Consider the following 25,608-nt stretch of genomic DNA (forward strand, 5'->3'; position numbering starts at 1 on the left):
TGGTCATTGGTGGTCTGGAAGCTAAAAATAGCAACCATCGATCAGCCAGGGACCAGGCCTCATCAAATCGACTGGGCCTGCGAGTGGCATGGAGGACATAACACCCCAGCACATTTCCAACAGGCCAGTTTCTCCTAACTAGTGGCCTTATGAGACAGCCTCTCTGGTGGCTTGGTCGTGGTGAGAAATGGGCAAATTCTAATCCTTGTCCCATGAGGCACCAAACCATTAGCATGTCAAAGTGGTGTGGCCACTACACAAACACACTCAGTCCCTTGCCCCCTCCACACTAAGGGAAGGAATTACATTGTAGTGAAGTAAAGTGTAACACAAGTATCTCTCTTGCTGTCTCTCTCTTTTAATAATAATCCACCATCATCTGAAGGATCTTCTTCAGGTTGTTCATCTAAAAAGATTCAAAGAATTTTCTTCAATATTTTTTTATACATGTTTATCACATTTTTCATTGTTAATATAAGGCAACACACGTATGCTAAATAAAGTTCTATTGCTTTATGTTCAAAGTGTATCAATAATCAATGTAAACCTGTAGTAGCAGCCTCATCAGCTATCACACTTAACTGACACACACACACACACACACACACACACACACACACACACACACACACACACACACACACACACACACACACACACACACACACACACACACACACCCATTGTCACACTTTTTTGGGGGGACAGGCTCCCTCCACCTCGCTATTCAACTGGGGAAATAATTTGGCTTCTTGTACATGATCAAAACCAGCATTTCAAGGATTAGCAGAAAGATGGTAATTGAAGCAGTCTTGGATTTTGGAGGTAGGTATCCTAGTATCCCAGATATTATAAATCACGTTTTTCCATGGAAATGAATGCAGTTAAAATCCTGTTTCGAACTTCTGTAAAATACTTTTAGTTATCAATTTAGGGTTAACCTATTTAAATTAGAAACATATTTTAGATACTTTCAATAACTATGAATTTGTATCAACTGCAACAGCCTGTTAAATTGCATAGCATTAAAAAAAATCTTTTTTCTCTTGCTTATCTCACAGCACGGTGCAGTTGGTTATACGGCTAATAAAGACGGATCAACTTAACATGAAACCGTTTACATCGAGACCGGTGCATTGGCTTGATTATCACAAAAACACATGAATACTCTGTTTTCACGTATCTCAAAGGTGATTGGTCTAATCCTCTCAAAGTACCGCCCAATTGGTTTTCTGCCGCTGCCTTGTCCGCCACTTCCTGTCAATCCCCCAATCCGAATCGTTTGCAAACGTCAAAAAGCACGGCATCTGCAATCCACGAAGAGGTTACGCTGGTCTTTGCTGAACAACACCCAGTAAATTATGCCCCAATACGCCATTTACGTTACGCACCTACCTCTCACAGGTGAGGTCAAATGCAGAGTAAAAGTAAGGGGGGATAGAATTTCGGATAGCCTAATTCAAACGAAGAAGACATGGACGACAACAAAGCAGTTTTGTGCGAAAGTCTTTTAATTTGGGTGAGTTTGTGTTGCGTTTGTATCTCTCAAGTGTTTTTTGATGGCTCAAGCGATTTGTACCTGTCGAAGGAGAGTAGGTCCTATGTCACCGAGAAGCGCACCTATGGGTAAAAAGCTTTCTGCTCAGCATTGCACTACAACCGTAAACATCCAATAATAATAATAATAATAATATACCCCTGCCAAAATCACCATGTATTACTGATCGCCAATGAACAGCAACCATAATACATGTCCTATATTACTGTACGACTATTACTCTACAGTTGGCAAGGTTTCCCCTTACACTTGCGAAACATAAAAACAAATACACTAGCACCAAATACAGTTGATCCTTATGCGGGTTAGACTGTTAATCTAATTAACCATGAGATATTTGTGGAATGTCGCACCTTCTGCCAGAGTTTATGAAATCGCATTAAATTATTCACTAGTACAAATTTGTTATACACGAAATGTGTCCAACTTCCGTTTGTATGTCATTGAGTTTTATAAGGTGTCTCGAACCATCGTCTGCATGTCATGTTTATTATACTAGGAATTATATAATAGTATTTCTTCTACGATGTTTACATATTATCTAACGGAATAATGTATATGCATCCATTCATATTTGCATCTGCAGTAGCAATAAAATAATGTCAAATTGTCAAAAAAGGGATAGGCAAAGTGAGACCAACGATCTGAGGATAATATAATATCCATAAAATAAATCTTTGAGCATCAGAGATGATACATTTATTTTGCTGGGTAAACTTCCAATTTTCACATAGGGTAATAGAAATACTTGATGAGATTTGACCTGTCTCATTGACAAACAAATTCATTCATCAGCCATCACCCCCTTTTAAACCATTTTGTTTTTGTGTATGTTTTTCAGTTGCAGACCTTCAATACCCCCTCATCCTGCTCCACTTTGACAGAGCTTACCAATGGAGAGGCCATGTCCCAAGCCCTGCATCACATGTAATATACTAATTAGAATATTGTTGTTCTATTCTGATTAGTCAATAGCGTTTAGGAAGACTCCTGCTTTTTCAAACAGTTCCAAATCATTCCGCTACAAATCCAATATTAAAGGTCTCATTGCATGCTACTTTATGGATGCTTAGGTGTTAGGGGCCCTTAATACAGTTTGAAGATGTTCAAGAAATTCAGCCTTGGTGCAGTATTACAGCCACTACGAACCAGTCCCACAATAAGCTTTCCACAAACGTGCCGTTTCTAGAGGTCAAGGTGGAGGGTGGGGGTGTGGCCCTGAGCAGCTTGCGGCCACGGTATCATGCGCTCGTGTTTACAGTGGTTGTATCGCAATGGCGAGGCGCACACAGCTTTTGGCCGTGTTCTGTAAATATTCTAGAACTCTCTCCCTCGGGAGTCCTGGAGCTCTATATCTAAGTAATATCATATTATACATGGATATCTATATCATATAATATTTATTAGCAAGGCCGAAAGCTGTGCGCCTCCAGACGACATTATGAATCTCAAACGACTGCGTCGGGTTCTCCGACGTCTCTGGTTCTACTTCCACATCAATCTGAAGTAGACTGAACCACGACATGGAGGAGAAAGGGATTGTTGACCGCGATTTTCTCCCGCCGGAGCCCCTCTACCCTTCTGCCGAGGCACCACCGTCTCGGAAGCGGGCATCGGGCAGCGCCGAGGAACCACCGCCCAGCGGCGGTGGTTCTTCGCGGCGGTGGTGCCTCGACAGCGGGCAGCGGGGCTCCGGCGGGAGACAATCGCGGACAACAATCCCTTTTTCCTCCATTTCGCGGTTCATGTACTTCAGGGGGTCAAAGCCAAAGTTCCTTTCACCCAATTCCTTCTCAACCATGTCTGAGATAACCCCCACTACGAGTCTCGGTGTGGAAACGCCAGAGATGTCAGAGAACCCGACGTGTTATGCGCCATAACACCAACAGCAGAACGGTTATCCAAATAACAAAGAAGTGTACAACAGTCGTAGCTTATAGTCTCATTAGCGGGCCAAAATCTCTGGGCAGGCAAAGCAGAGAAGGGGAGGTAACCTGACCCCTTATGACAACATATGGGGCCAGATTCGAAACCTCGAGAGTCTGAGCTTTCATTTATCAAAGGCGGAGCAGGATAACTAGTGCTCGTTTTACACCTACCGCCATTTCTAGCTACTGGGGGACCATAGGCAGGCTTGGGGAACTCATATTAATGTTAGAAAACCTCTTAAAGTGATTTTCATGCCATGAGACCTTTAAAAACAACGGTTGAATACCACTATACACCAGATGTTTCCTTTACAATGCAAAAAAAAAATTAAACAAACACTGCACTAAAATGTATAAACATTATAGATGTGAGGAATTCATATTTAATCATTTTTGATGCAGTTGGTATTTATTTGCAGTATATTAAGTGGCCCTGCAGCTTGTTCATAGCTTTTTTTTCTGGACAAAGAATACAATGATCACAATTATATTATTGAGTTTAACCCTAACCCTCTGTCTACTCCCCTAACTCTTGTGTTTGTGGTCCAGAGACTCTGTGTGGTTCAGCAAAAGTTGGCTTGGTCGTATTAAACCAGATGTGGGGGACAACTGGAGACTGAAGGTAAAGCCCTTTGTCTTTTGGTCTCTTTGTCCTCCCTCACTTGTCCCCTTGAACCTGTCGTCTCTAACATGTCCTCCCTCACTTGTCCCCTTGCACCTGTCGTCTCTAACATGTCCTCCCTCACTTGTCCCCTTTCACCTGTCGTCTCTAACATGTCCTCTCTCACTTGTCCCCTGTCACCTACTCTAACATGTCCTCTCTCACTTGTCCCCTTTCACCTGTCGTCTCTAACATGTCCTCCCTCACTTGTCCCCTTTCACCTGTCGTCTCCAACATGTCCTCTCTCACTTGTCCCCTTTCACCTGTCTCTAACATGTCCTCTCTCACTTGTCCCCTCTCACCTACTCTAACATGTCCTCTCTCACTTGTCCCCTTTCACCTGTCGTCTCTAACGTGTCGTCTCTCACTTGTCCCCTTTCACCTGTCGTCTCTAACATGTCCTCTCTCACTTGTCCCCTTTCACCTGTCGTCTCTAACATGTCCTCTCTCACTTGTCCCCTTTCACCTGTCGTCTCTAACATGTCCTCTCTCACTTGTCCCCTCTCAACTGCTCTTACATGTCCTCTCTCACTTGTCCCTTTTCACCTGTCGTCTCTAACATGTCGTCTCTCACTTGTCCCTTTCACCTGTCGTCTCTAACATGTCCTCTCTCACTTGTCCCCTTTCACCTGTCGTCTCTAACATGTCCTCTCTCACTTTTCCCCTCTCAACTGCTCTTACATGTCCTCTCTCACTTGTCCCTTTTCACCTGTCGTCTCTAACATGTCTCACTTCTCCCGTCTCACCTGTCCACACTCACAACATGTCTTCTCTCACCTGTTCCCTTCTCACCCATCTTCTCTCACCTGTCCTCGTGACCTCTGCCAAACGGTGCTCTCCTCTTTGTGTGTGTGTGTGTGTGTGTGTGTGTGTGTGTGTGTGTGTGTGTGTGTGTGTGTGTGTGTGTGTGTGTGTGTGTGTGTGTGTGTGTGTGTGTGTGTGTGTGTGTGTGTGATAGCTGATGAGGCTGCTACTGCAGGTTTTACATTGATTATTGATACACTTTGAACATAAAGCAGTAGAACTTTATTTAGAATACGTGTGTTGCCTTATATTAACAATGAAAAATGGGATAAACATGTATAAAAAAATATTGAATAAAATTCTTTGAATCTTTTTAGATGAACAACCTGAAGAAGATCCTTCAGATGATGGTGGATTATTATAATGAGGTAGGAAGCTGTTCGATTCCTCCTCCTGTATTTCTAGGGTGATATTTAAGGTTGTATCACCTATCCCTCTCCTACGTCGTTGGAAAGGGATAGGGGAGGGGGCACGGTATTCAGTTGGTTGCAATCTGCATCCTCCCCACTAGATGGCAATAAATCCTACACCCTGCACCTTTAAATCTCCGCCACTACTTGGATGAGGATTGAGTTTGTTGCTCTTCAGGTTCTCGGGGAGCAGATGTCGGACTTCCCCCTGCCGGATGTGGGGCTGGTGGCGGAGCACACCGACCCGCTGAACACGGGCCGTCTGCTACAGCTCATCCTGGGCTGCGCCGTCAAATGTGACCGCAAGCAAGGTAGCCTACCGTTAGACACATAGACGCGTGTCTTCATAAGACTCTGACTAGCATTCGCTCTCTATCGCACGTTCACAGTGTGTTGAAGGAAAAGGTATGAAAGGAAGATTACAATCTAGTCTAGTTCTCTAGGATCTGAGGTCGACAATGTGGCTCTATTGTCCTTCCAAGCTACCCACAAAGGCCAAGCCATCTAGGGAATGAGTGAGGTCCAGTAACAAACTCAACGGGGGAACAAAGAAGCATGAAACACCAGTGCTAGAGGTGTGTGCGGGTTTGTAACATGACTCTATTGTTGCGTCACCAGAATACATTCAGATCATCATGACCTTGGAGGAGTCGGTGCAGCATGTTGTCATGACCGCCATTCAAGAGGTCAGAACGGGCTTCAGAACGGGCTTCCCACTCTGCATATTTATCCAAAAGACACACCTCACCAGTCGTGTCCCAGTTTGATGCATGCAGTGGTATGAAACAAGCATTACATTCAGTTGGGTGTTGATCTCATGATTGCAAACCAAATGCCAATTGTCTTCCTCAGCTCATGAGCAGAGAGACTGTCTGCTATTCTGGCTCAGAGCAACCCGGGGACCTGGAACAGCAGGTCAGTCGGGTGCATTTCCACAAGGGTGCATTATGACAATATCTGGTCCTAAAGATTAAATGAAGATTTAAAATGTAATCAAACGTGCAAAAGGGTATCCAATTATGAAACAAAATATGTCATTCTGTCAAATTGATTCTGTATTGTCATAATCCATAGTAGTAAATGGAGCTTTTGCCTTCCTTTTTTAGCTGAAAAAGACCCGGGAGGACTTTGCATCTCTCTCCGCTGAGAAGGAGGAGTTGGCCCAGCGCTGTCAGGAGCTGGACGTACAGGTATTTTCAGAGGATTAATTCTTAGTGTATCTGAAATCTGTCTGCTGTGTGTCTCCTATTAGTCAACCGTAAACACCATTAGATTAGGGAGATCTCACTCACTCACTCACTCACTCACTCACTCACTCACTCACTCACTCACTCACTCACTCATTCACTCACTCACTCACTCACTCACTCACTCACTCACTCACTCACTCACTCACTCACTCACTCACTCACTCACTCACTCACTCACTCACTCACTCACTCACTCACACACAGTCACACACAGTCACACAAACACACACACACAGTTTGCATGCCCCTGGCACAGTGGTAGCTGGTCCATGTGGTATCAACAAGGCTGCAGTCTATTGTCTGTCTCTGCTGTGGCAGAAACCCTGTGGGTTTAGAGACTGGACCGAGCCCAGAGCCAGTGGCTATCGTCTGTCCTCGTCTGCCCTGTGCACTTTGCTGCTGGACTGTCGACTCTATGTTGTTGTCTATACTGTATCAATCCGTCTTCAAAGCTACCCGTTCTCATACCTCCTTTGGTTATTTGGCTGGACTCTTGACGGATTAGAATATTCTCTTGTGGTTCTCTTGTGGTCCAGGTTGGGTAAGTCGGCCAGGGCCGCCGGGCTGAACCCAGGCCCCCTCTAGCCCATTCTAACCCTGCTACCCCAGCCCTCCAGTGGGGCTCTGCTGTGAAGCTATTTGTATGCTATGTCTTTCCATGTGCACATGTATGTTTAGGTTTGTACAGCAGGGGTAATTGCTTTGACCACTTATTCCAGGAAACTTTATGCTGCATGTTGAACAAATTTTATTAGCATGTTTATCAGTTAGAATATATCGCATCAAAGCTGTTTCCTTTCCATGTTGCTCTGTCTTTTTATAAGCAAACTTATATTATGAATATTACTTAGTATATTTTTAATTCTTTATACAAAACACAAACAATCTTGTTTCTGTTACTTAAGTAAAACAATGATGAAATGATGGGTGCAAGGTAGGACTAATCCACCATTAGTTTGTGGGCTGAGAGAATGATCCACGATTATGATGAAACGGCACCACCTCTGGCGAAACAAGGCCACTACTCTTTGTGATTGGCTCAAACATAATGGCAAGTAGCGTCGGTTGTCATGCAAACTGGCGAGTAGCGTGACTTGGCACTAATTTGAACCTATTAGAAAAACTGTTATGTAACCGGCCCTTATTGCTGTGGATTAATTATAGCGTTTGATCACTCTTCATGTGTAGAAAACGATGTGATACCTCCAGCATTGTCTTCTGATGCAGATACTTCTCTTGCATCAGTTGCATGACATCAAATGACTGGATTTTCATTTTTAGGCAAACAGTAAGTCAACCTCATACACTCCTGTCTTCGCTTCAGGTGACAATCCTCCAAGAGGAGCGGAACAGCTTATTGGCAGAGAATGACGTGCTGACCGACCGAGCCAATCAGCTGGACACGTTTGACGACCCGAGCACACCGTCGGGAAGGAAACACAGCCAGCTGCAGCTGCAACTGGAGTCCTTGCAGGAGGAAACCTTCAGGTGTGTGTGTGTGTGTGTGTGTGTGTGTGTGTGTGTGTGTGTGTGTGTGTGTGTGTGTGTGTGTGTGTGTGTGTGTGTGTGTGTGTGTGTGTGTGTGTGTGTGTGTGTGTGTGTGTTTTATAGTGAACATGCTGCTGTAGATGTTCACCCACTTATATGATGAGTAGAAGATTAAGTGTCTTTATCTGCGTGTGTGTGTGCGCCCGTGTGTGTGCGTGCATGGCCATGTGGTTCAGACTGGAGGCTGCTAAGGATGACTACCGGATCCACTGTGAGGAGCTAGAGAAGCAGCTCATCGAGGTGCAGCACCGCAACGACGGGCTCACCGGCCTGGCGGAGGAGTCTCGAGCCCTCAAGGATGAGCTGGACATCCTCAGGTCCGTCCCCTCTCTAGCCTCCTGAGAACATACTGTGGTGTACAGTTTTTTATCTAATTGAAATGTGGCGCTGCTTGTACATCATGATCTTAAACTCCTTCCGCTGAGCACTGATTGGTCCGAGCAATTTTACAACTTCGGAATTTTTTATATGGGATGGACGCCAGACTCTGCAGAGACAAACGGAATGTGAACTTGCGAGACCGGGATGGTCTCAAGTCTTTACATCCTCTCTCTCTACCTGAATCTCACATTCAGACCTCCGGTGGTCTGCATGACTCACGGCTGGTATGGACACCAGCAGTCTCACAAATCAGACTTCAGTTTAATAATATAAAGTCTGATTTCTGAGACTCCTGGTGTCCATACCAGCAGTCTCAAAAATCTGATTTGAGATTTTTAATCTACCGTCTGAGAGTAGACAAGCTCAAATATGCATGAACGGGGAATATCACTCTCGTTCTTTAAATATTTGTTACGACAAATTGAGCACAGCCCGCTCATAATTAGCTAATAACAGCAAACCCAAACTCGGTCAGCACTAGCAAACTGTAAACAAATAAATATGTTTCAAATAAACAATGTGTTGACTGGCCCTTGTAGTAATACACTAATTAAAATGTATTGTATCTACTGTCACCCTTGGTAGATTATCTTGAAGCCAGAAAACGTGAAGCAAGCCGTAGCTCCACCCCAGTTGTTTCCAAAAATATAGTATATGGTATCAATAATATAAAAGAACATACACAGGAAGGGACCAAAGCACAGCGATGGGCAATATAGCGCCCACTCTTGTTGTTTCTGATCGCAGCGCCATCTCAATCCCCACGCGTGTGTGCTTCCTATTTGCGGTGTGCTCCCGCAGGAGTTGCTCGGACCGCGCGGTGAAGCTGGAGGCGTCGGTGGAAACCTACCGCCGCAAGCTGGAGGACCTGGGAGACCTGCGGCGGCAGGTGAAGCAGCTGGAGGAGAAGAACATGACATACATGCACAACACCGTCAGCCTGGAGGAGGAGCTGACCAAAGCCAACGCCGCGCGCACTCAACTGGAGACCTACAAGAGACAGGTGTGTGTGTGTGTGTGTGTGTGTGTGTGTGTGTGTGTGTGTGTGTGTGTGTGTGTGTGTGTGTGTGTGTGTGTGTGTGTGTGTGTGTGTGTGTGTGTGTGTGTGTGTGTGTGTGTGTGTGTGTGTGTGTGTGTGTTATTAACCATTAACTACCATGATGATTGAAACATAACCGGCCTCCATGAACATTAAATGTTTACCTAAAGTAAAACGTGAATAACCTTGTTTCATACTCTGTGCACCCAAACTTATGTATATGTATGTTGTTGTGATTTCGACCGTGGCCTGATTCTTTTATTTGACCTTGGACGCTTGACCCCAGGTCCAGGAGCTCCACAAGAAGTTGTCTGATGAAACGAGGCGAGCCGACAACCTGGCCTACGACATGAAGAAGTTTGAGGAGAAATACGAAACCCTGACGAAGGAGAAAGAGGTAGGGCATGTACCGGCTCTCCCAAAATGTAAACAACATCAATTTCTCGTCTCCTGGAGTGTGTTATCTTGACCTTAACAATGTAGTGACATGATTCAGCAAATGGAGGGCACCATAGATTAGCGGTCTCAATGAAAAAGCTAAAAAGTTGATGTGTTTGGCCCACAGAGGGTGATCATTGAGAGAGACTCTCTGAAGGAAACCAACGAGGAACTGCGATGCACACAGGCCCAGCAGGAGCACCTCCGACAAGCAGGTACAAGTAAAGGTTGGAGCCGACTCCGGATCCCGGGGATGGAGCTCTATTAATGGGGCGTGTGAGACTGCAGCCCGTGGAAGGTTCTCTTAGAGTGTGTGGTTGACATCCTGTACTGTTCCATGGTCTCCCAGGAATGCTTCCGGCTGGAAGCCCCACCCATGAGAACCTGGCGGCTGAGATAATCCCAATCGAACACAGGTAACCCTGTAGAACACAAGCAACCCCCTAGCTGTAGGTCACCCTATCGAACACAGATAACCCCATAGGACCCAGCTAACTCCATAGCTGTGTAGGTGATCCAATAACATGTAACCCCATAGCTGTAGTTAACCCTATAGAACATGTTACCCCTTAGAACACAGGCAGCCCCTCAGAACACAGATAACCCCATAGGACCCAGCTAACTCCATAGCTGTGTAGGTGATCCAATAACATGTAACCCCATAGCTGTAGTTAACCCTATAGAACATGTTACCCCTTAGAACACAGGCAGCCCCTCAGAACACGGGTAACCCCATAGATCACAGGTAACCCCATATAAGACAGGTAATCCCATATAAAACAGGTAAACCTTTAGAACACAGGTTAACCCCATTAAACACAGGTTAACCCCATATAACACAGGTTAACCCTTAGAACACAAGTAACCCCTTAAAACAAACGTAACTCCATAGATGTAAGTAACCCTATAGAACACAGGTAACTAGTCAAACTATTATACATTCACTCAGTTAAACATGTTGCATAAGATTTCATCAATGATAGCACATGACTATCATGTTATCAGAGTCCATTTTGAAACGTGCTTCTCTTCACATGACTCGTATTTCCATGTTTTGTACTAATGTACTCAGCTGTCCACAGTTATTGATGTCACATACTTTATCATTTTTGTGCGTGTGCTTTTGAGAGCCGTGTTTTATTTTGGCCCGCCGGCAGAGAGAAGTTCATCCGCCTACAGCACGAGAATAAGATGCTGCGGCTGCAGCAGGAGGAGTTTGAGAGGGAGAAGATCAGCGATCTGCAGACCCAGCTAGAGGAGTCCCACCGCACACGTAGCGAGCTGGACACCGACAACAGGTCCATGATCCCCCCCCCAACCACCATACTGTTATAAAATACATGCTCAATTTAAAACGGCCATAAAAAACATCCACCTAATGGCATACGGTACAGGATGTGCATAGAATTAAATTGAGACGCATTGTAATGAATCCTGCTTAAAAGGCCATTGCACTCATTATTATACCGGTGTTCCCATCCTGCTCCCTGCTCCCTCCTCCCTGTTCGCTGGCTGTGTTGCGGCGTGTCCAGGCTGAGCCGTGAGAGGATGGCTGAGCTGCAGCAGCAGGTGGAGGACCTCCAGAAGGCTCTGCAGAGCCAGGCGGCCCAGCCCGACGACGTGAGTACCAGCAGGCCCGCCCCAGCGCTGTGTTGGGCCCCGAGTGCTCAAGATGGGTTCAGAATGAAATGGAACAATTATTTTAATTTTATTATCTACATGTATATAGAGATAATTGACATTAGATTTTGATAAAGGTAAAATGTTAACCAAAACCATGACCTTTTAAAGTTTTGGAATATATAGTGACGTGATGAAATAGTTCACATCATTGTGAAGATGTACAGAACGACAGTAGTAGTTGATGGTTGAGGCAAAGCTCTACAGTTCAGATCCTAATACATGTGCACTGTGGAGACCAGTTAAAGACACTTTTGCTGTGTAGAGTTTATTCCAAGCAGATCATCCTCCGTCTGATTATCTGTATCGAAAGGAATGGTTAACCTAATTTATTTGTATTTATTTTTATTTTTCAGTCCAACCTGAAGAGGAAACTTGACGCCCACATGTAAGTGTGCTGTCTTTATGTTTTTATGTTGTTGAAGTTCCTAACCATCACCAGTAGATGATAGTCATGCTCCTTCTTTGATCAGTTTGCTCTCCCTCTTCTCCCTCAGGGTGCAGCTGAACGAGGCTCAGGATGAGATCATGAAGAAGAAGGAGCTGTTGGAGGACCTCCAGCCCGACAACACTCAGACCTGTGAGTCCCGTACTGTCCTGCTCTTCTGCACCTCTCTGGTCTTCAGCCCGTTGGAGGCTTCTTCCACACATAGGGAAACCCTAGGACCACTCAGCAATTGGCCGAGGCAGTTTCAAACTTTCTATTCATGACGGACGAGGGGTGCCACAGTCCCCATGATTTCAAAACAATGGCTGTGACCAAGGAAAACGTAGTAAAGAATGAAGCAGTCAAAACGGTTTAATCAGAGGTAGACTGAAGAACAATGTTAAAAGCTGAACCTAGAAGTTAGCAAGGAAGGCTTTTATCTGAGAAGATGTTTTTACATTCAACCAGGATCGGCATGAGACTTGGGTTATCAAAACTGATTGGCTTTAGTATTTTGCACGATGTTCTGCATTGCCCAAATGTTTAATTCAATTCATGCTCTGCAGAGGACATACTGACAGGCTTTGCAATACTCAAACTTGAATATCTTGATGGATGGTCTCTCCCAAGGCCTGCTGTTTATTGACTGTGAATTCATATTTGTCTGCCAGCGTTGAGGCTGGACGAGCTGATGGCCGCCCTGAAGAAGAAGGACGATGACATGAAGGCCATGGAAGAACGCTACAAGATGTACCTGGAGAAGGCACGCAATGTGAGTCCAAGCGCCCGCACGGTGGCTCACAGCTTTGATTTCACCTTGATTTTGTATTTGCTTTATTTGATTTATAATTATGTATCTAATGTCGGAGATAAAAGTCTATTGGGCTGAGACTGTGAGAAAGTTTGATGAAATGACTGAACCTCCAACATGGTCTTCAGGTGATCCGAGCCCTGGATCCCAAACTGAACCCGGCCACCGCAGAGATACAGGCCCTAAAGAGCCTGGTACTAGACCGGGACAGACGGATCCTCACCCTGGAGGTATGACTTCAACCTGGCAACCCGTTGATATCCTGCTCAAACTATGCTTCTCATCGAGGATGTGATCATCCTCCTGCCTTAATTCAAGCTCGCAGCAGGAGGATCATCCATTGTGATGATAACGGATCCATTGCTCCGCATGACCTGCGATCCATATGTACTGAAGTTGAGCACAATGACTTGGTGTGGTGCAGCGTAGACGGTATAAAGGTTTTCCATACTGATGGTTCATCCCCTGTGCCTCACAGCGGGAGTGTGAGCAGGCCAAGCTGAGGGAGTACGAGGAGAAGCTCATTGTCACTGCCTGGTATAATAAGGTAAGACGGTCAGCTCAGCAATACTTTAGACGTGTGTGTGTGTGTGTGTGTGTGTGTGTGTGTACATGCTTGTGTGTGTGTTTACATGCTTGTGTGTGCTGTATTTACATGTGTGTGTTTACATGCTTGTGTATAGGCGTGTGTGCTGTGTTAACATGCTTGTGTGTGTGCGTGTAAGCGTTTGTGTATGAGGTCATGTGTGTATTATGTTCACGTCTGAAGAGGTCCTGCAAATCAGGCCTTAACAACGGTTAAAGTGTATTTCTATGTGTGTGTTAAACACGATCCTTTCTACGCCCAGAGTCTGAGCTTCCATAAGCTGGCCATGGAGGCTCGCCTGGGGGACCGTTCCGCCTCCTCGCTGCCCCTGGGTCTGTCCTTCCTGTCCCAGCAGCGCCAGGTCACCAACGCCACACGCCGGATTCTGCCAGTCAACATGCCCGCCTCCACTACCAAGTAGACCCGACCCTCCCAACCTGCCACTGTTCGGTCATCGATCCACTCTCTTGTAATCGACATGTAAGCACACATAGAAGCAAGCAAACACTTAAGTGGCCTTATACCTTTCTAAGAGCTGCTCATGTCGGCCATCCCTCCAATGGCTGATGGTCTATTGCTTGAATGAAGCTCTGCCTCTGAGGTCGTCGTGTGCGTTTCAAACTGTTCCACTGGACACTGGCTGGGGGGGGGTTAATACATGAATGGACATTGCAGAACTCGTGGGCGTGTGCGTAAGTGCTCACCTTTCCAGATTGCACTGATAAACCAATGCTCACTCCCTCAATGACTTCTGACATTTGAATTGGGGTTATTTACCAGAAGCCTCGGTAACCTGGGTAGTACTTGGTACTTTGTCATGTATATTAGTATATACTTTGCTATGTATACTACTAGGTACATTCATGTATTTTACTAGGTACTTTGCTATGTATACAACTAGGTACTATAATGTATACTACTAGGTGCTTTGCTATGTATACTACTAGGCACTTAATCTGACAATCCCTTTCTTAGCTGCTTTCGATTTTCATGGTCTTTAATTGTTAGAAAGCGCATGAATGCAGAATCATATTATAAACAAATGCCTACTATATGAATGTGATCACAACTTTAAAAATGAAGTTCAATCTAATGCCAGCTAAAGATTATTTAAAATGAATGGTAATGTGAAATTGTACTGATACCCTATGCAGCTATAAAAGGCTCTTGCCTTGTAATTCAGAAGATAAATAATTATATTGTAACCAATACATCTATAACACAGTGGCATTTATTATGTCATGTTCTGGTGCTGGTCACCAGCTGCAACTACAGGTCCATTTCAGGGTTTTTTTATTGAAAAAAATGAAGGCAAGCTTATTCCTTAAACATGGATCTATTTGGTATGTCATGTTTACTAAGAAAGGTCTGAGACTACAAGCCTCTTAATCTAAACAAATTCATTCAGGCCCGTTTCAGTTCCCCATTCTTCTTTTGTTTGTTTGTTTCCTCTACTTGTACTTTGTTTTGTCCGCATTAATCAATGGACTGATATAAATTGGTTTAATGCTCTGGTAATTAAGATTGTGTAACCTTTGGACCCAAATGTCCTCATGGTTTAGCTTCTATACTTTACCTGCTAAATTCATACAATCACCTTTCTCCGATTGGAAGTAGGGAACTGTAAACGCTTTCCCCGAGGTAAACTGTGTGTGGAAGAATGTAACTTGAGATAGAAATTCAACAGGTGAAGGAACAGAACAGCTCTGTTGGATATGTCAACGTAGCTTTGGTTTAGATGCTTTCTTGCATGCATTTGTGAGAGAACATTAAACATTTCTTTGTCTTTCTTCTTGCGATGTTGATTTGATTGTTTGTTTGTTCCTTTGCAGTGAATTATACTAATTAGACCTACTCATTTGAAGGTAAAGTCATTGAAACAATGCTGATGATCAAATATAGCACTTTGTATCAAATATATTACTAATGTGTTTTAGAAATTTAATAAGAGTGATTTTATTTATATATATATATATATATATATATATATATATATATATATATATATATATATATATATATATATATATATATATATATATATATATGATTTTATGGAGTCAAAAATTGTAGGGCATGTTTTGTGTCGATTCTTTCCTAAGCCACAAGATGGTGGCTGGAGCTGTATTGAAGCTGGTTCAGGTTCCAATCAGGACGGATAAGGGCAGCAGGCCAGCAGAAATAACGGCACGTAGTTGTTGTTGACATTGCGTGTGAGCCGTTGTATCTCGAGCGATGAACCTTTGGAACACCCTTTGGTCCACTTGAAATATGCAGTGTCAGATGTTTTGCCGGTGGGTTGCATAACTTTTTATTTATTTGTATACAACGCACCATCAAAGTGACAAACAAGTGTATTACAAAAGCATTTCTGAAGAAGTACCGGCGTTTTATGTCGCTTGGTCCTCAGGAACACTTGAACACACACATATTCTGGCAAAGCAAGGGGTTTATTAAATATACTGCATGTTTAAGTTTAAAGGAAGTAAAGACCCTATTCACAAAACCATCGTCATAGAACAAAGATGTAAAGACTTAGCAAGTCCATTGGTATTGCTCTACCTGTCCATTCAATTGAGAACGCTCCTACCAGGATATAGAGTGGAGTAGATTAGATAACACGAGATAGGTTCTGAATAAAATAGAAAAATATTTTATTTTATTATCTACATCTAATTAAAGGTTGGGTATGGAATTCGCTTTTTTGGCCATTTTTGCAAAATTACTTGAAATCCTTATCATAACCCGCTTACAGCCACTGAGTTGGAAGTACTGACATGAAAATTAAACAAGTCAATCATCTGTGGAACGGGCAGGGCTCGAAAAACTCCAGCCAATCATTTCCATTACCACCGAGTTGCATTGGACAGTAAGTACGTCAATCAAACGGTCGTACTGCACTCCCCCTCCCCCGCGCGACCCCTTCGTGCAGTACTCGTGACCCAGAGCTCGTGACCCAGAGCAAACTCCTGTTTGTTGTTATCCTGCGGTAGCTACTGGAACTAGTTAATCCACATTTGGACCTAGCAGTAGAAGACAATTTCCATGGCAGACAAGACGCCACCATCCCCACCACCACCACCACCACCAGCAAAGAGAAGGAAAACTCTTTTTCAGAGAGTAATTGATAATAAAAACGCTGAAAGAGAAAAACTGAAATCAAGAATAATCCTAGGCGCTGCTTTCGAACGTTGGCGGCAACTGAAGGACGAGAAGGGTCTAAAAACCGATGCTTGTGTGGCGGTTGACCTAGTTTCAAAGTTACCGTTATACTCGGTAATACCGGTGTTGAGACGAGTGTATTACTCGGTGTGAAAATGTCCACACCGCTGCAACCCTAGTGAAAACCAGGACTTCCAATACAATTATATGAAACAAACATACATTTTCTAAAAATAGTAATGATTTATGTGACCGTTTAATGTTTATAACATCTGGTGCAACCATAGCCGCGAGAACGTATTCTCAGCAGGGGGTGCTGGAAAAAAAAACTCAGCCTGCACTAGACTCGCAACTCGTTACATTGATAAAAAAAGATATATAGCAGCGCAGCTCAATTACACCAGTGCATGCGCGCACAGTTGAAAATCGATCGTTGTGTTCACTTCCTTCACACCATGGTTCACATCCAGCTGCTCACAGAACAAGTTTAGCGCACCACCGCTACCCTCACACTTTTTTTTTTTTTTTTTTTTTGTAAGCTTTTTCAGCACTAGGTCATATGAGCATTAAATAAATGCTGCGTCTCAAAATGCCTTGGACAGCAGCGAGGATGACTCGCTTTGCCACGGGCCGAAACAGTTCGGAGCGACCACAGCCAGAGCGAACACAGCGGGGCAGAGGAGTGTCAGGATGGAATAGTCTTTGGTGTACACATCAGTACGGCCTATTTGCACTACTGTTTAGTGGCAATGCAGTGTTTTATTCTATGCCTTTTTATTTTCGTATATTATTTCAATGAATATGTAGCAGTAGACACTCAATGAAGTGCGCATAGCAGCCGGTAGGGGGAACGCTACATAAAAGTGGCAGGTCTCCCCGGTGCTCACTCTCTCTGCACCAGTTTCCCATGCAGTGTCTGCTTTATTTAGACCCTGGTCCTAGCTCGTGTTCCTTGCTTTTTTGTCCATCGTCGGGACGACGATGCAAGAAGCGGGGGTAGAATGTAGCAGTAGACACTCAATGAAGTGCGCATAGCAGCCGGTAGGGGGAACACTACATAAAGGTGGCAAGTCTCCCCGGTGCTCTCTCTCTCTGCACTCAATTGCATGCATGACTTCCGGTCCGAAGTGTCAGGAGCAGCCTGCTCAAGTGCCTGGTGTTCTGGGTATGAATGTGATTCGCAAATGCTACCAAGAGCTCTTTGGACAGTATGGTGAGGAGTTGTTCTCTCAGTCCTGTGTATCTTGGACTCCATCCCCTGTTGTGCAGGCACTGCAGCAGTGTCGACATGTGGATGCTCAGACCCCTCCGGATAGTTCAGGAAGGGCAAAGGTCAGAGGTAAGGGGGCTTGGCGTATTCCTGGTGGAGTCATGAAGATCGTGGCAGCCACATGTGCTGAGAAGTATCTTGGTTCCACAGTGTTGTTTGAGCCCCGTCCTCTGGGTTGCCTGCTGGTTTGCTTGCTTCCCCTGCCCTGGTTCAAGTGATCAGGGGAACGGCATACATACCCGTCATCAATGTAGGCTCGACCGACGTTGTGTTGTATGCTCGCACTGTCGTTGGCACACTCAATGCAGTAAATGTCATGAGCCTTCCTCCAGGTGTCAGTGAGGTGCCATCCTGTGTAGCCATGTTGTCATCCCAGACAGTTGTCCCTACTGTACAGCAGCAGGCAGAGGATGTAGACCTGTCCTCGTTGTCTGCAGAGGAACAGCTCCAGCTGAGGTCTCTGCTGAGACAGTATGCCCCTGTTTTCTCAGCCCATGATGGAGATCTGGGCTGTACCAGGCTGATCTCCCATGACATCCCGGTGGTTGATGATGCCCCTGTAAGGCAGCGCTACAGGCGTATACCACCATCGGAATACGAGGTCGTGAAAGAACACATCAATCAGCTGCTCTCATCCCAGGTAATCAGGGAAAGTAGTAGTCCCTATGCGTCCCCAATTGTGTTGGTGAGGAAAAAGGATGGCACTCTGCGTATGTGTGTTGACTACAGACAACTCAATAGCAAGACTAGGAAGGATGCCTTCCCTCTGCCTCGCATTGAGGAGTCACTTGATGCGCTTTCAGGTGCCCGCTGGTTTACCACCCTAGACTTAACCAGTGGCTACAATCAAGTGCCAGTTACTGAGGCAGACAAGCCAAAAACTGCCTTTTGCACCCCGTTTGGTTTGTTTGAATGGAACCGCATGCCCTTTGGTCTTTGTAATGCTCCTGGCACATTTCAGAGGCTCATGCAGCGTATTTTTGGAGACAAACAATGCGAGTCATTACTGTTGTATCTTGATGACATTGTTGTGTTTTCATCGACTGTGGAACAACATCTGGAGCGGTTGCGGGTTGTGCTGGACCGACTCAAAAATGAGGGCCTAAAGGCAAAGCTCAGTAAATGCTCTTTCTTCCAGAAGGAGGTGCATTATTTGGGCCATGTAATATCTAGAGACGGTGTCTCCACGGAGCTAATTGGCCAATGCCTAAGACTGTCTCTGAGCTGCGGTCTTTTCTTGGCTTTGCCAGCTACTATCGGCGGTTTGTAGAGGGTTTTGCCAAGTTGGCAGCCCCTCTGCATAAGGCTGTGGCAGAGTTTGGGAGCACAAAGACGGGTAAGAAGTCCAAACATGGTGTCATCGAGCAGTGGACTGACGAGTGTGAACAAGGTTTTAAAGCGTTGAAGGCAAGGCTCACTACTGCACCAGTATTGGCCTATGCAGATTTTACCCTCCCTTTTATCCTGGAGGTGGATGCGAGCCATGGTGGCTTGGGGGCAGTGCTCTCCCAGGAACAAGCAGGAAAGGTGCGGCCGATAGCTTATGCTAGCCGCGGCTTGAGACCAACAGAAAGGAACATGACCAATTATAGTTCCATGAAACTTGAGTTCCTGGCCCTTAAGTGGGCCATGACTGAAAAGTTTCGAGAGTACCTGTTGGGTCATAAGTGTATTGTCTATACAGACAATAACCCTTTGAGTCATTTAACTTCTGCTAAACTGGCTGCAGCTGAGCAGCGATGGGCAGCCCAGCTGGCGTCCTTCAACTTCAACATTAAATATCGGTCAGGGAGGAGTAACCAGAATGCCGACGCGCTGTCTCGCCAATGCCCACCTGGTCCTCAGGATATTGAGGCTATGCTCCCTGGTACTGCCATGCCCAAGCCTCTGCAACAAGCCCTGGCACTGAGAGAGGATGAGGTAATCCAAGCTACCATTGTAGCCCTGCCACAGCACACCACCCCTGAGATCTGTACTCTTCAGCAGGCTGACCCGGTGATTTTAGAGTTGATGCCGTTTTTTGAGAGAAAGCAGCGTCCTAGTCATGAGGAGCGGGCACAACTGTCACAGTCTGCACTGATTCTGCTCCGTCAGTGGGATCGCCTGGTCGAGAGGGACGGGGTCCTGTACCGCCAGGTGTTCCGCTCAGATGGTGCGGAGCCCACTTTTCAGTTGTTGTTGCCCGAGGCTCTCACCAGCGAGGTTTTAAACCAGGTCCATCAGGAGCATGGTCATCAGGGAGTGGAGCGCACTTTGGCGCTGCTGCGGTCCCGGTGCGATTGGCCAGGCATGTCCTCTGATGTGGCTCAATGGTGTCAGGCATGTGAGAGGTGTCAAGTCTCCAAAGATGTCCACCCAACAGCTAACAGCTATATGGGCCATCTGTTGGCATCGCGTCCTAATGAAATCGTTGCCATCGACTACACTACCCTTGAGCCTGCACAGAATGGTGTCGAAAATGTCTTGGTAATGACAGATGTTTTTAGTAAATACACCATAGCTGTTCCTACTCGGGATCAGCGTGCAACCACAGTGGCCAAGGTCCTTGTATCAGAATGGTTACATTCCGACCAGGGCCGTAACTTTGAGAGCTCGCTCATACAGCAACTTTGCAGCTTGTATGGTATTGCGAAATCGCGCACCACACCCTACCATCCTGAGGGGAATGGTCAGTGTGAACGGTTCAACAGGACACTCCACAATCTGTTGCGTACACTGCCTGTCTCCCGAAAGAGGGACTGGACTTCATGTTTGCCTCAGGTCCTTTATTTCTATAATACCACTCCCCATCAAGCTACCGGAGAGTGTCCGTTTTTCCTGATGTTTGGCCAGGAACCTCGACTGCCACTCGACTTTTTATTGGGTAGAGTTGAGAACCCAGTTAATTGTTCTGTCCATGAATGGGTCCAGGAACACCAGGCTCGACTACAGGTGGCATTCGAAGGTGCAAGGGAGCGCTTGCAACACGCTGCAGGCCGCCGAAAGCGAGCCCATGACCAGCATGTCAAAGAGCTATTACTGAGGGAAGGGCAGTTGGTATTTCTGCGTGATTTTAATGCACGAGGGCCTCACAAGATTCGGGATCGGTGGAGCTCCACGAAGTACAGAGTGTTGAGAGCACCTGCAGAAGGTGGCTCTGTATATACCATCGTGCCAGTGGACAACCCGACTAAGATCAGGCAAGTCCACCGCAAAATGCTGAAAGCTGCGGTTGGAGTGGACCCACCTGGATGTGCTCCCCCTCATGACCCACCACCTGTGGAGGAACCAGTTGCTGAGAATGATGACTCATTTGAGTACGATCTGCTGGTCGTCAGGCCACAGCCCCCAGTGGCCTCTGCAGTCAGGCATGACACCAGCTCAACTGCTGTGACCCAGGCCCGCCCCCAAAGGCCAGTTCTTCCATCTGACCCCAACCCCCAAGTCGGCGTCCCTTTGTCGGCACCACGTACTGGAGCACGGAACTTGGACGCTGCCCCTCCAGTCAGTTGTCCCGGTCCTAGTGACCTCGCCCCACGCCGGACCATGCGCTCAACTGCTGGTCACCACTCCAATGTCCATCATGTTCCACGGCCAACTGGACAGGTAGAGGCTGCGGGTCCCCTTGCACCAGTTTCCCATGCAGTGTCTGCTTTATTTAGACCCTGGTCCTAGCTCGTGTTCCTTGCTTTTTGTCCATCGTCGGGACGACGATGCAAGAAGCGGGGGTAGAATGTAGCAGTAGACACTCAATGAAGTGCGCATAGCAGCCGGTAGGGGGAACGCTACATAAAGGTGGCAGGTCTCCCCGGTGCTCTCTCTCTCTGCACCAGTTTCCCATGCAGTGTCTGCTTTATTTAGACCTGGTCCTAGCTCGTGTTCCTTGCTTTTTTGTCCATCGTCGGGACGACAATGCAAGAAGCGGGGGTAGAATGTAGCAGTAGACACTCAATGAAGTGCGCATAGCAGCCGGTAGGGGGAACACTACATAAAGGTGGCAAGTCTCCCCGGTGGTCTCTCTCTCTGCACTCAATTGCATGCATGACTTCCGGTCCGAAGTGTTGTCTCGCGGCAGGTAAGGTGGTACGCTGCTGCTTTGTTTCCGAGATCCTATTGAGGTTGTTGTTGATTCTTGGGTGCATTTGCTTTGCTGCAGAGCGCTTGAGCTGCCGTGACCCGCTATTAGCGTGCGCTACTCCTGTTGGCCTGCGTTGGTAAGTGTCCTCTTGGTCTGCACAATCTGATTAAATATTAGCGCTAACAATGTTTCGGTTGTAGGTACCGCCAGTGACGTGCGGTGAAGTCAGTAAGTGGGTAGGCACTGAGTTATGAAAGCCAGATTACCTCATTTATTGTTTAGGCTACGTGATAACAGTAGGCGATGCACAAGCGCGGCGCACAATCCGTTTGAAACGAGCGAACAATTTTCGGTCCCTTTTTCTGCAAGAGTGCATCAAGTGTTGGCATAGGCCTCCCTTTTGCCAGTAGCTCATTTTTGCTAGTAAAGTTGAGTTTAGAGAAATTTCTTAGCTCTAAAATATCGGTAGATGTTGCTGCTGTCATTTTAACTTTTTGAGTTTCGCGGGGATTACGTGTAGCCGGTGTAATGACGTCAGCTGCGCAAATGTCCAGTAATATCTCGATTTCGATTGGTCCATGTTTGATACGTAGCGTAGATGATTACTGGCATAACATATTTACGTACAAAGGCACAGCAGAGTTGTGCCTTTCGGCGTAGATGTTAAAGAATACAGGATCGAAGTGCGCATGCGCCACATTCGTTTTTCGTTGCCGTTCACAATGAATGGACAGTAAAGGCACTGCTTATTCTACCGGTTTTTGTATTTGATGTTGCGTAACTGATACAATTGTCATCGTAACGTCTAAACAATTGGAATAACGTATATATTGCATATATAAAACACAAGAATACTCGGTACAAATACAAATACAAGTTTATTAAATAAAATTATTTAATAAACATTTTTACGTTTGAATTTTGTCAGGGTAGGCAGTGCCTACCTTGCCTACCCTGACTGCACGTCACTGGGTACCGCATGTAGCTGTAGGCTCCTCCCCCTGTTATCGTCAGTGTGCCGCCAATCGAGTCAATAGGTATAGTGTGTTTTAATTCAGCATTGGGCCCATACGGTCATTTCAATAATAAACATTTTTACCAATTTTATACATTCTGTTTTTAGATGAGGGACGGCTACTGAGTAACCTGAACGGCTGAACCCTGCTGCTTTGTCTTATATTTCGTCTGCGGTTTTAATTACAGCGCCGTCCGCTGTTGTGTTTACAGCTTTGTTTGCTGTCCTTGTTTATAGCGCTGTTTGTTGCCTGTTGCCTACAGCGTTGCAACAGATTTGGCGTTGTGTTACCACGGCCGGAAACCGTTACAGCCATTTTCACTGCCATAAGTGTGCCGCCTTGGCCATTGGGTTTGTTTTGCTTTGGATATAGTTTGTTTATTTGCTTTCTTTTCTGTTTTTGGACAAAGGATATTTTGTTTGGATTGATTGTTTGCCCCGTTTTGGTTTCGCATTAGTTTTGTTTCATTGTGTTTGATTCTTGTCTGTTTTACTTTGCAGAGGTCTGTGGTGGTGGCGGTGTCCCCTTTCTTCCTGTGTGCTGTGCTTCCCTGGGATTTGTGTTTGTGTGTGTGATTATAACTTACCCGGGTGATGTATATTATTTGGACCCTTCCCTTCGCTAGTCCCCCCATTCACATCAGCCTCCGCCTTAACAGTTTATTGTGTGCTTATTCCATTGGATTAATTAAATAAAATATATATTGTTAAAACTGTGAACCACGTCTCCTGCCATTAGAGTCAACTTACTTGCGTGTCTTAAATTAAATCTTTGGGTGAAAGTCCCAAGGTGGCGTTGTCTGCAACCTCCTGAACACGGGCTGCGCTTGGTGTGGTCCCTAACGTCACCTCGCCGCCGTGCTCCCCGCCCGCTTTTCCACTCGCCCTGCCACAAATACAATTAATTTATTCATAAAAACAAGATCTGGTCTTCAAATAATTTTTCCAAATATAGGTCGTCTTACAATGGGGTTTGTGTTTATATTCGGACCAATACGGTACAGCGGGCGCTCACATGACGTTAAGCATTTCCTGGTGCATAATGAGACGCTTCAGAACCTAAAATCCCGTTTCTCCCCGTTGACACGACAACACATAACCGGCGTTTTCAGAAATCTCCACTTTGGCCGGAGTTTTTAGAAATGATCGTTTTCTGTGATAAGACAGGGCCTCGGACAGGGGGTGTTGCAGCACCCCCGGCACCCCTACTTCCCGCGGGACTGGGTGCAATTTACAGCTGAATGTAGTGCCATGGTGTTAAACGAAAACCTACGCTAGCCTGGCTCGCTCTCGCGCATCTCTGTTCGCGCTCGTGCATGATTGCGCGTCCAGGTACTTGGAATGGGTGGAGTCAGAGTCAGCGTTGAAGGAGAGGGGGTAGGACCATTTGAGTTGTGTATTTTCAAAATCTTCTGGCGTTTCGCAAATCCCATACCCAACCTTTAAAGATTATTGTCCTTAGATTTTGATGAAGGGAAATTGTTGACCAAAACCATGACAGTGCAAAAACCTTTTCAAGTTTTGGAATATATAGTGACGTGTTGAAATAGTTCACATTTTGTGAAGATGTACAGAACGACAGTAGTAGTTGATTGGTGGTTGAGGCAAAGCTCTACAGTTCAGATCCTAAAACATGCGCACTGTAAGGAGACCAGTAAAACACACTTGTGCTGTTTATTCCCTCAGATCATCCTCCGTCTGATTATCTGTATCGAAAGGAATGGTTATCCTAAATGTTTGTGTTGATGTTTTTTATTTCAGTCAAGCCTGAAGAGGAAACTTGATGCTCACATGTAACTGTGCTCCGTCTTTATTGACTTACAATGTGACCTTGTTGATCGCAATACTTCAGTAGTCGTCATCAATATAAACCATAACATGTCTACAATGCCTGGACATAGTTTTGTTAATCATTATAGATTTAGATTAGATCTATAATTAGCTACATTTACTATTATTGGACATAGGCTATCATGCAACAAGCTTGCCTTATGTTGTTGAACTTCCTTACCATCACCAGTAGATGATAGTCATGCTCCTGACCTTCTTTGATCAGTTTGTTGTCCCTCTTCTCCCTCAGGGTGCAGCTGAACGAGGCTCAGGATGAGATCATGAAGAAGAAGAAGCTGTTGGAGGGCCTCCTTCATTTTTATAATTATGTATTGAATTGTTTGTTTATGTGGGAGATAAAAGTCTATTGGGCTGAGACTGTGAGAAAGTTTGATGAAATGACTGAACCTCCAACGTGGTCTTCAGGTGATCCGAGCCCTGGATCCCAAACTGAACCCGGCCACCGCAGAGATCCAGGCCCTAAAGAGCCTGGTACTAGACCGGGACAGACGGATCCTCACCCTGGAGGTATGACTTCAACCTGGCAACCCGTTGATATCCTGCCCGAACGATGCTTCTCATCGAGGATGTGATCATCCTCCTGCCTAAATTCAAACTGGATGTGAACTGATTGTTCATCCCCTGTGCCTCACAGCGGGAGTGTGAGCGTGTGTGTGCACTGTTTGTGTGTGCGTTGTTTGTGTGTGTGTGTGTGTATATAAATGTGTCTGTGTGTTTTCACCGAGGTAAACC

At 45.6% G+C, this 25,608-nt stretch overlaps 1 protein-coding gene across 3 annotated transcripts; it reads left to right on the forward strand.

Moving 5' to 3' along the window:
- Window positions 1-1,349: 1,349 nt before the first annotated feature.
- Window positions 1,350-25,423, forward strand: hook1 (hook microtubule-tethering protein 1). Of its 3 annotated transcripts, XM_056603368.1 has the most exons (22): window positions 1,351-1,519; window positions 2,400-2,485; window positions 4,036-4,108; window positions 5,269-5,319; window positions 5,540-5,672; window positions 5,980-6,047; window positions 6,214-6,276; window positions 6,468-6,551; window positions 7,936-8,099; window positions 8,336-8,476; window positions 9,342-9,543; window positions 9,866-9,976; window positions 10,145-10,232; window positions 10,367-10,433; window positions 11,175-11,315; window positions 11,550-11,637; window positions 12,054-12,085; window positions 12,195-12,277; window positions 12,796-12,896; window positions 13,064-13,165; window positions 13,414-13,482; window positions 13,784-15,377. In XM_056603368.1, the coding sequence occupies exons 1-22, from the start codon at window positions 1,475-1,477 to the stop codon at window positions 13,940-13,942; spliced, it is 2,151 nt and encodes a 716-aa protein (XP_056459343.1). In that variant the 5' UTR covers window positions 1,351-1,474; the 3' UTR covers window positions 13,943-15,377. The 3 variants fall into 3 exon arrangements, with proteins under 3 accessions (XP_056459344.1, XP_056459345.1, XP_056459343.1); XM_056603369.1 differs by lacking the exon at window positions 2,400-2,485 and having other exon boundaries at window positions 1,350-1,519; window positions 13,784-15,378; XM_056603370.1 differs by lacking the exons at window positions 13,064-13,165; window positions 13,414-13,482; window positions 13,784-15,377 and adding an exon at window positions 25,282-25,423 and having other exon boundaries at window positions 1,350-1,519.
- Window positions 25,424-25,608: the final 185 nt, after the last annotated feature.

This window comes from Gadus chalcogrammus, chromosome 12 (assembly GCF_026213295.1).
Source record: "Gadus chalcogrammus isolate NIFS_2021 chromosome 12, NIFS_Gcha_1.0, whole genome shotgun sequence".
Lineage (NCBI taxonomy): Eukaryota > Metazoa > Chordata > Actinopteri > Gadiformes > Gadidae > Gadus > Gadus chalcogrammus.

Excerpts from the sequence above, each read along its gene's own strand:
- hook1 (XM_056603368.1), top strand. The coding sequence starts at position 1,475 with ATGGACGACAACAAAGCAGTTTTGTGCGAAAGTCTTTTAATTTGG. Across the intron at positions 2,486-4,035 it reads TCCCAAGCCCTGCATCACAT|AGACTCTGTGTGGTTCAGCA; the intron begins GTAATATACTAA and ends TTTGTGGTCCAG. Across the intron at positions 12,897-13,063 it reads ACCTGGAGAAGGCACGCAAT|GTGATCCGAGCCCTGGATCC; the intron begins GTGAGTCCAAGC and ends CATGGTCTTCAG.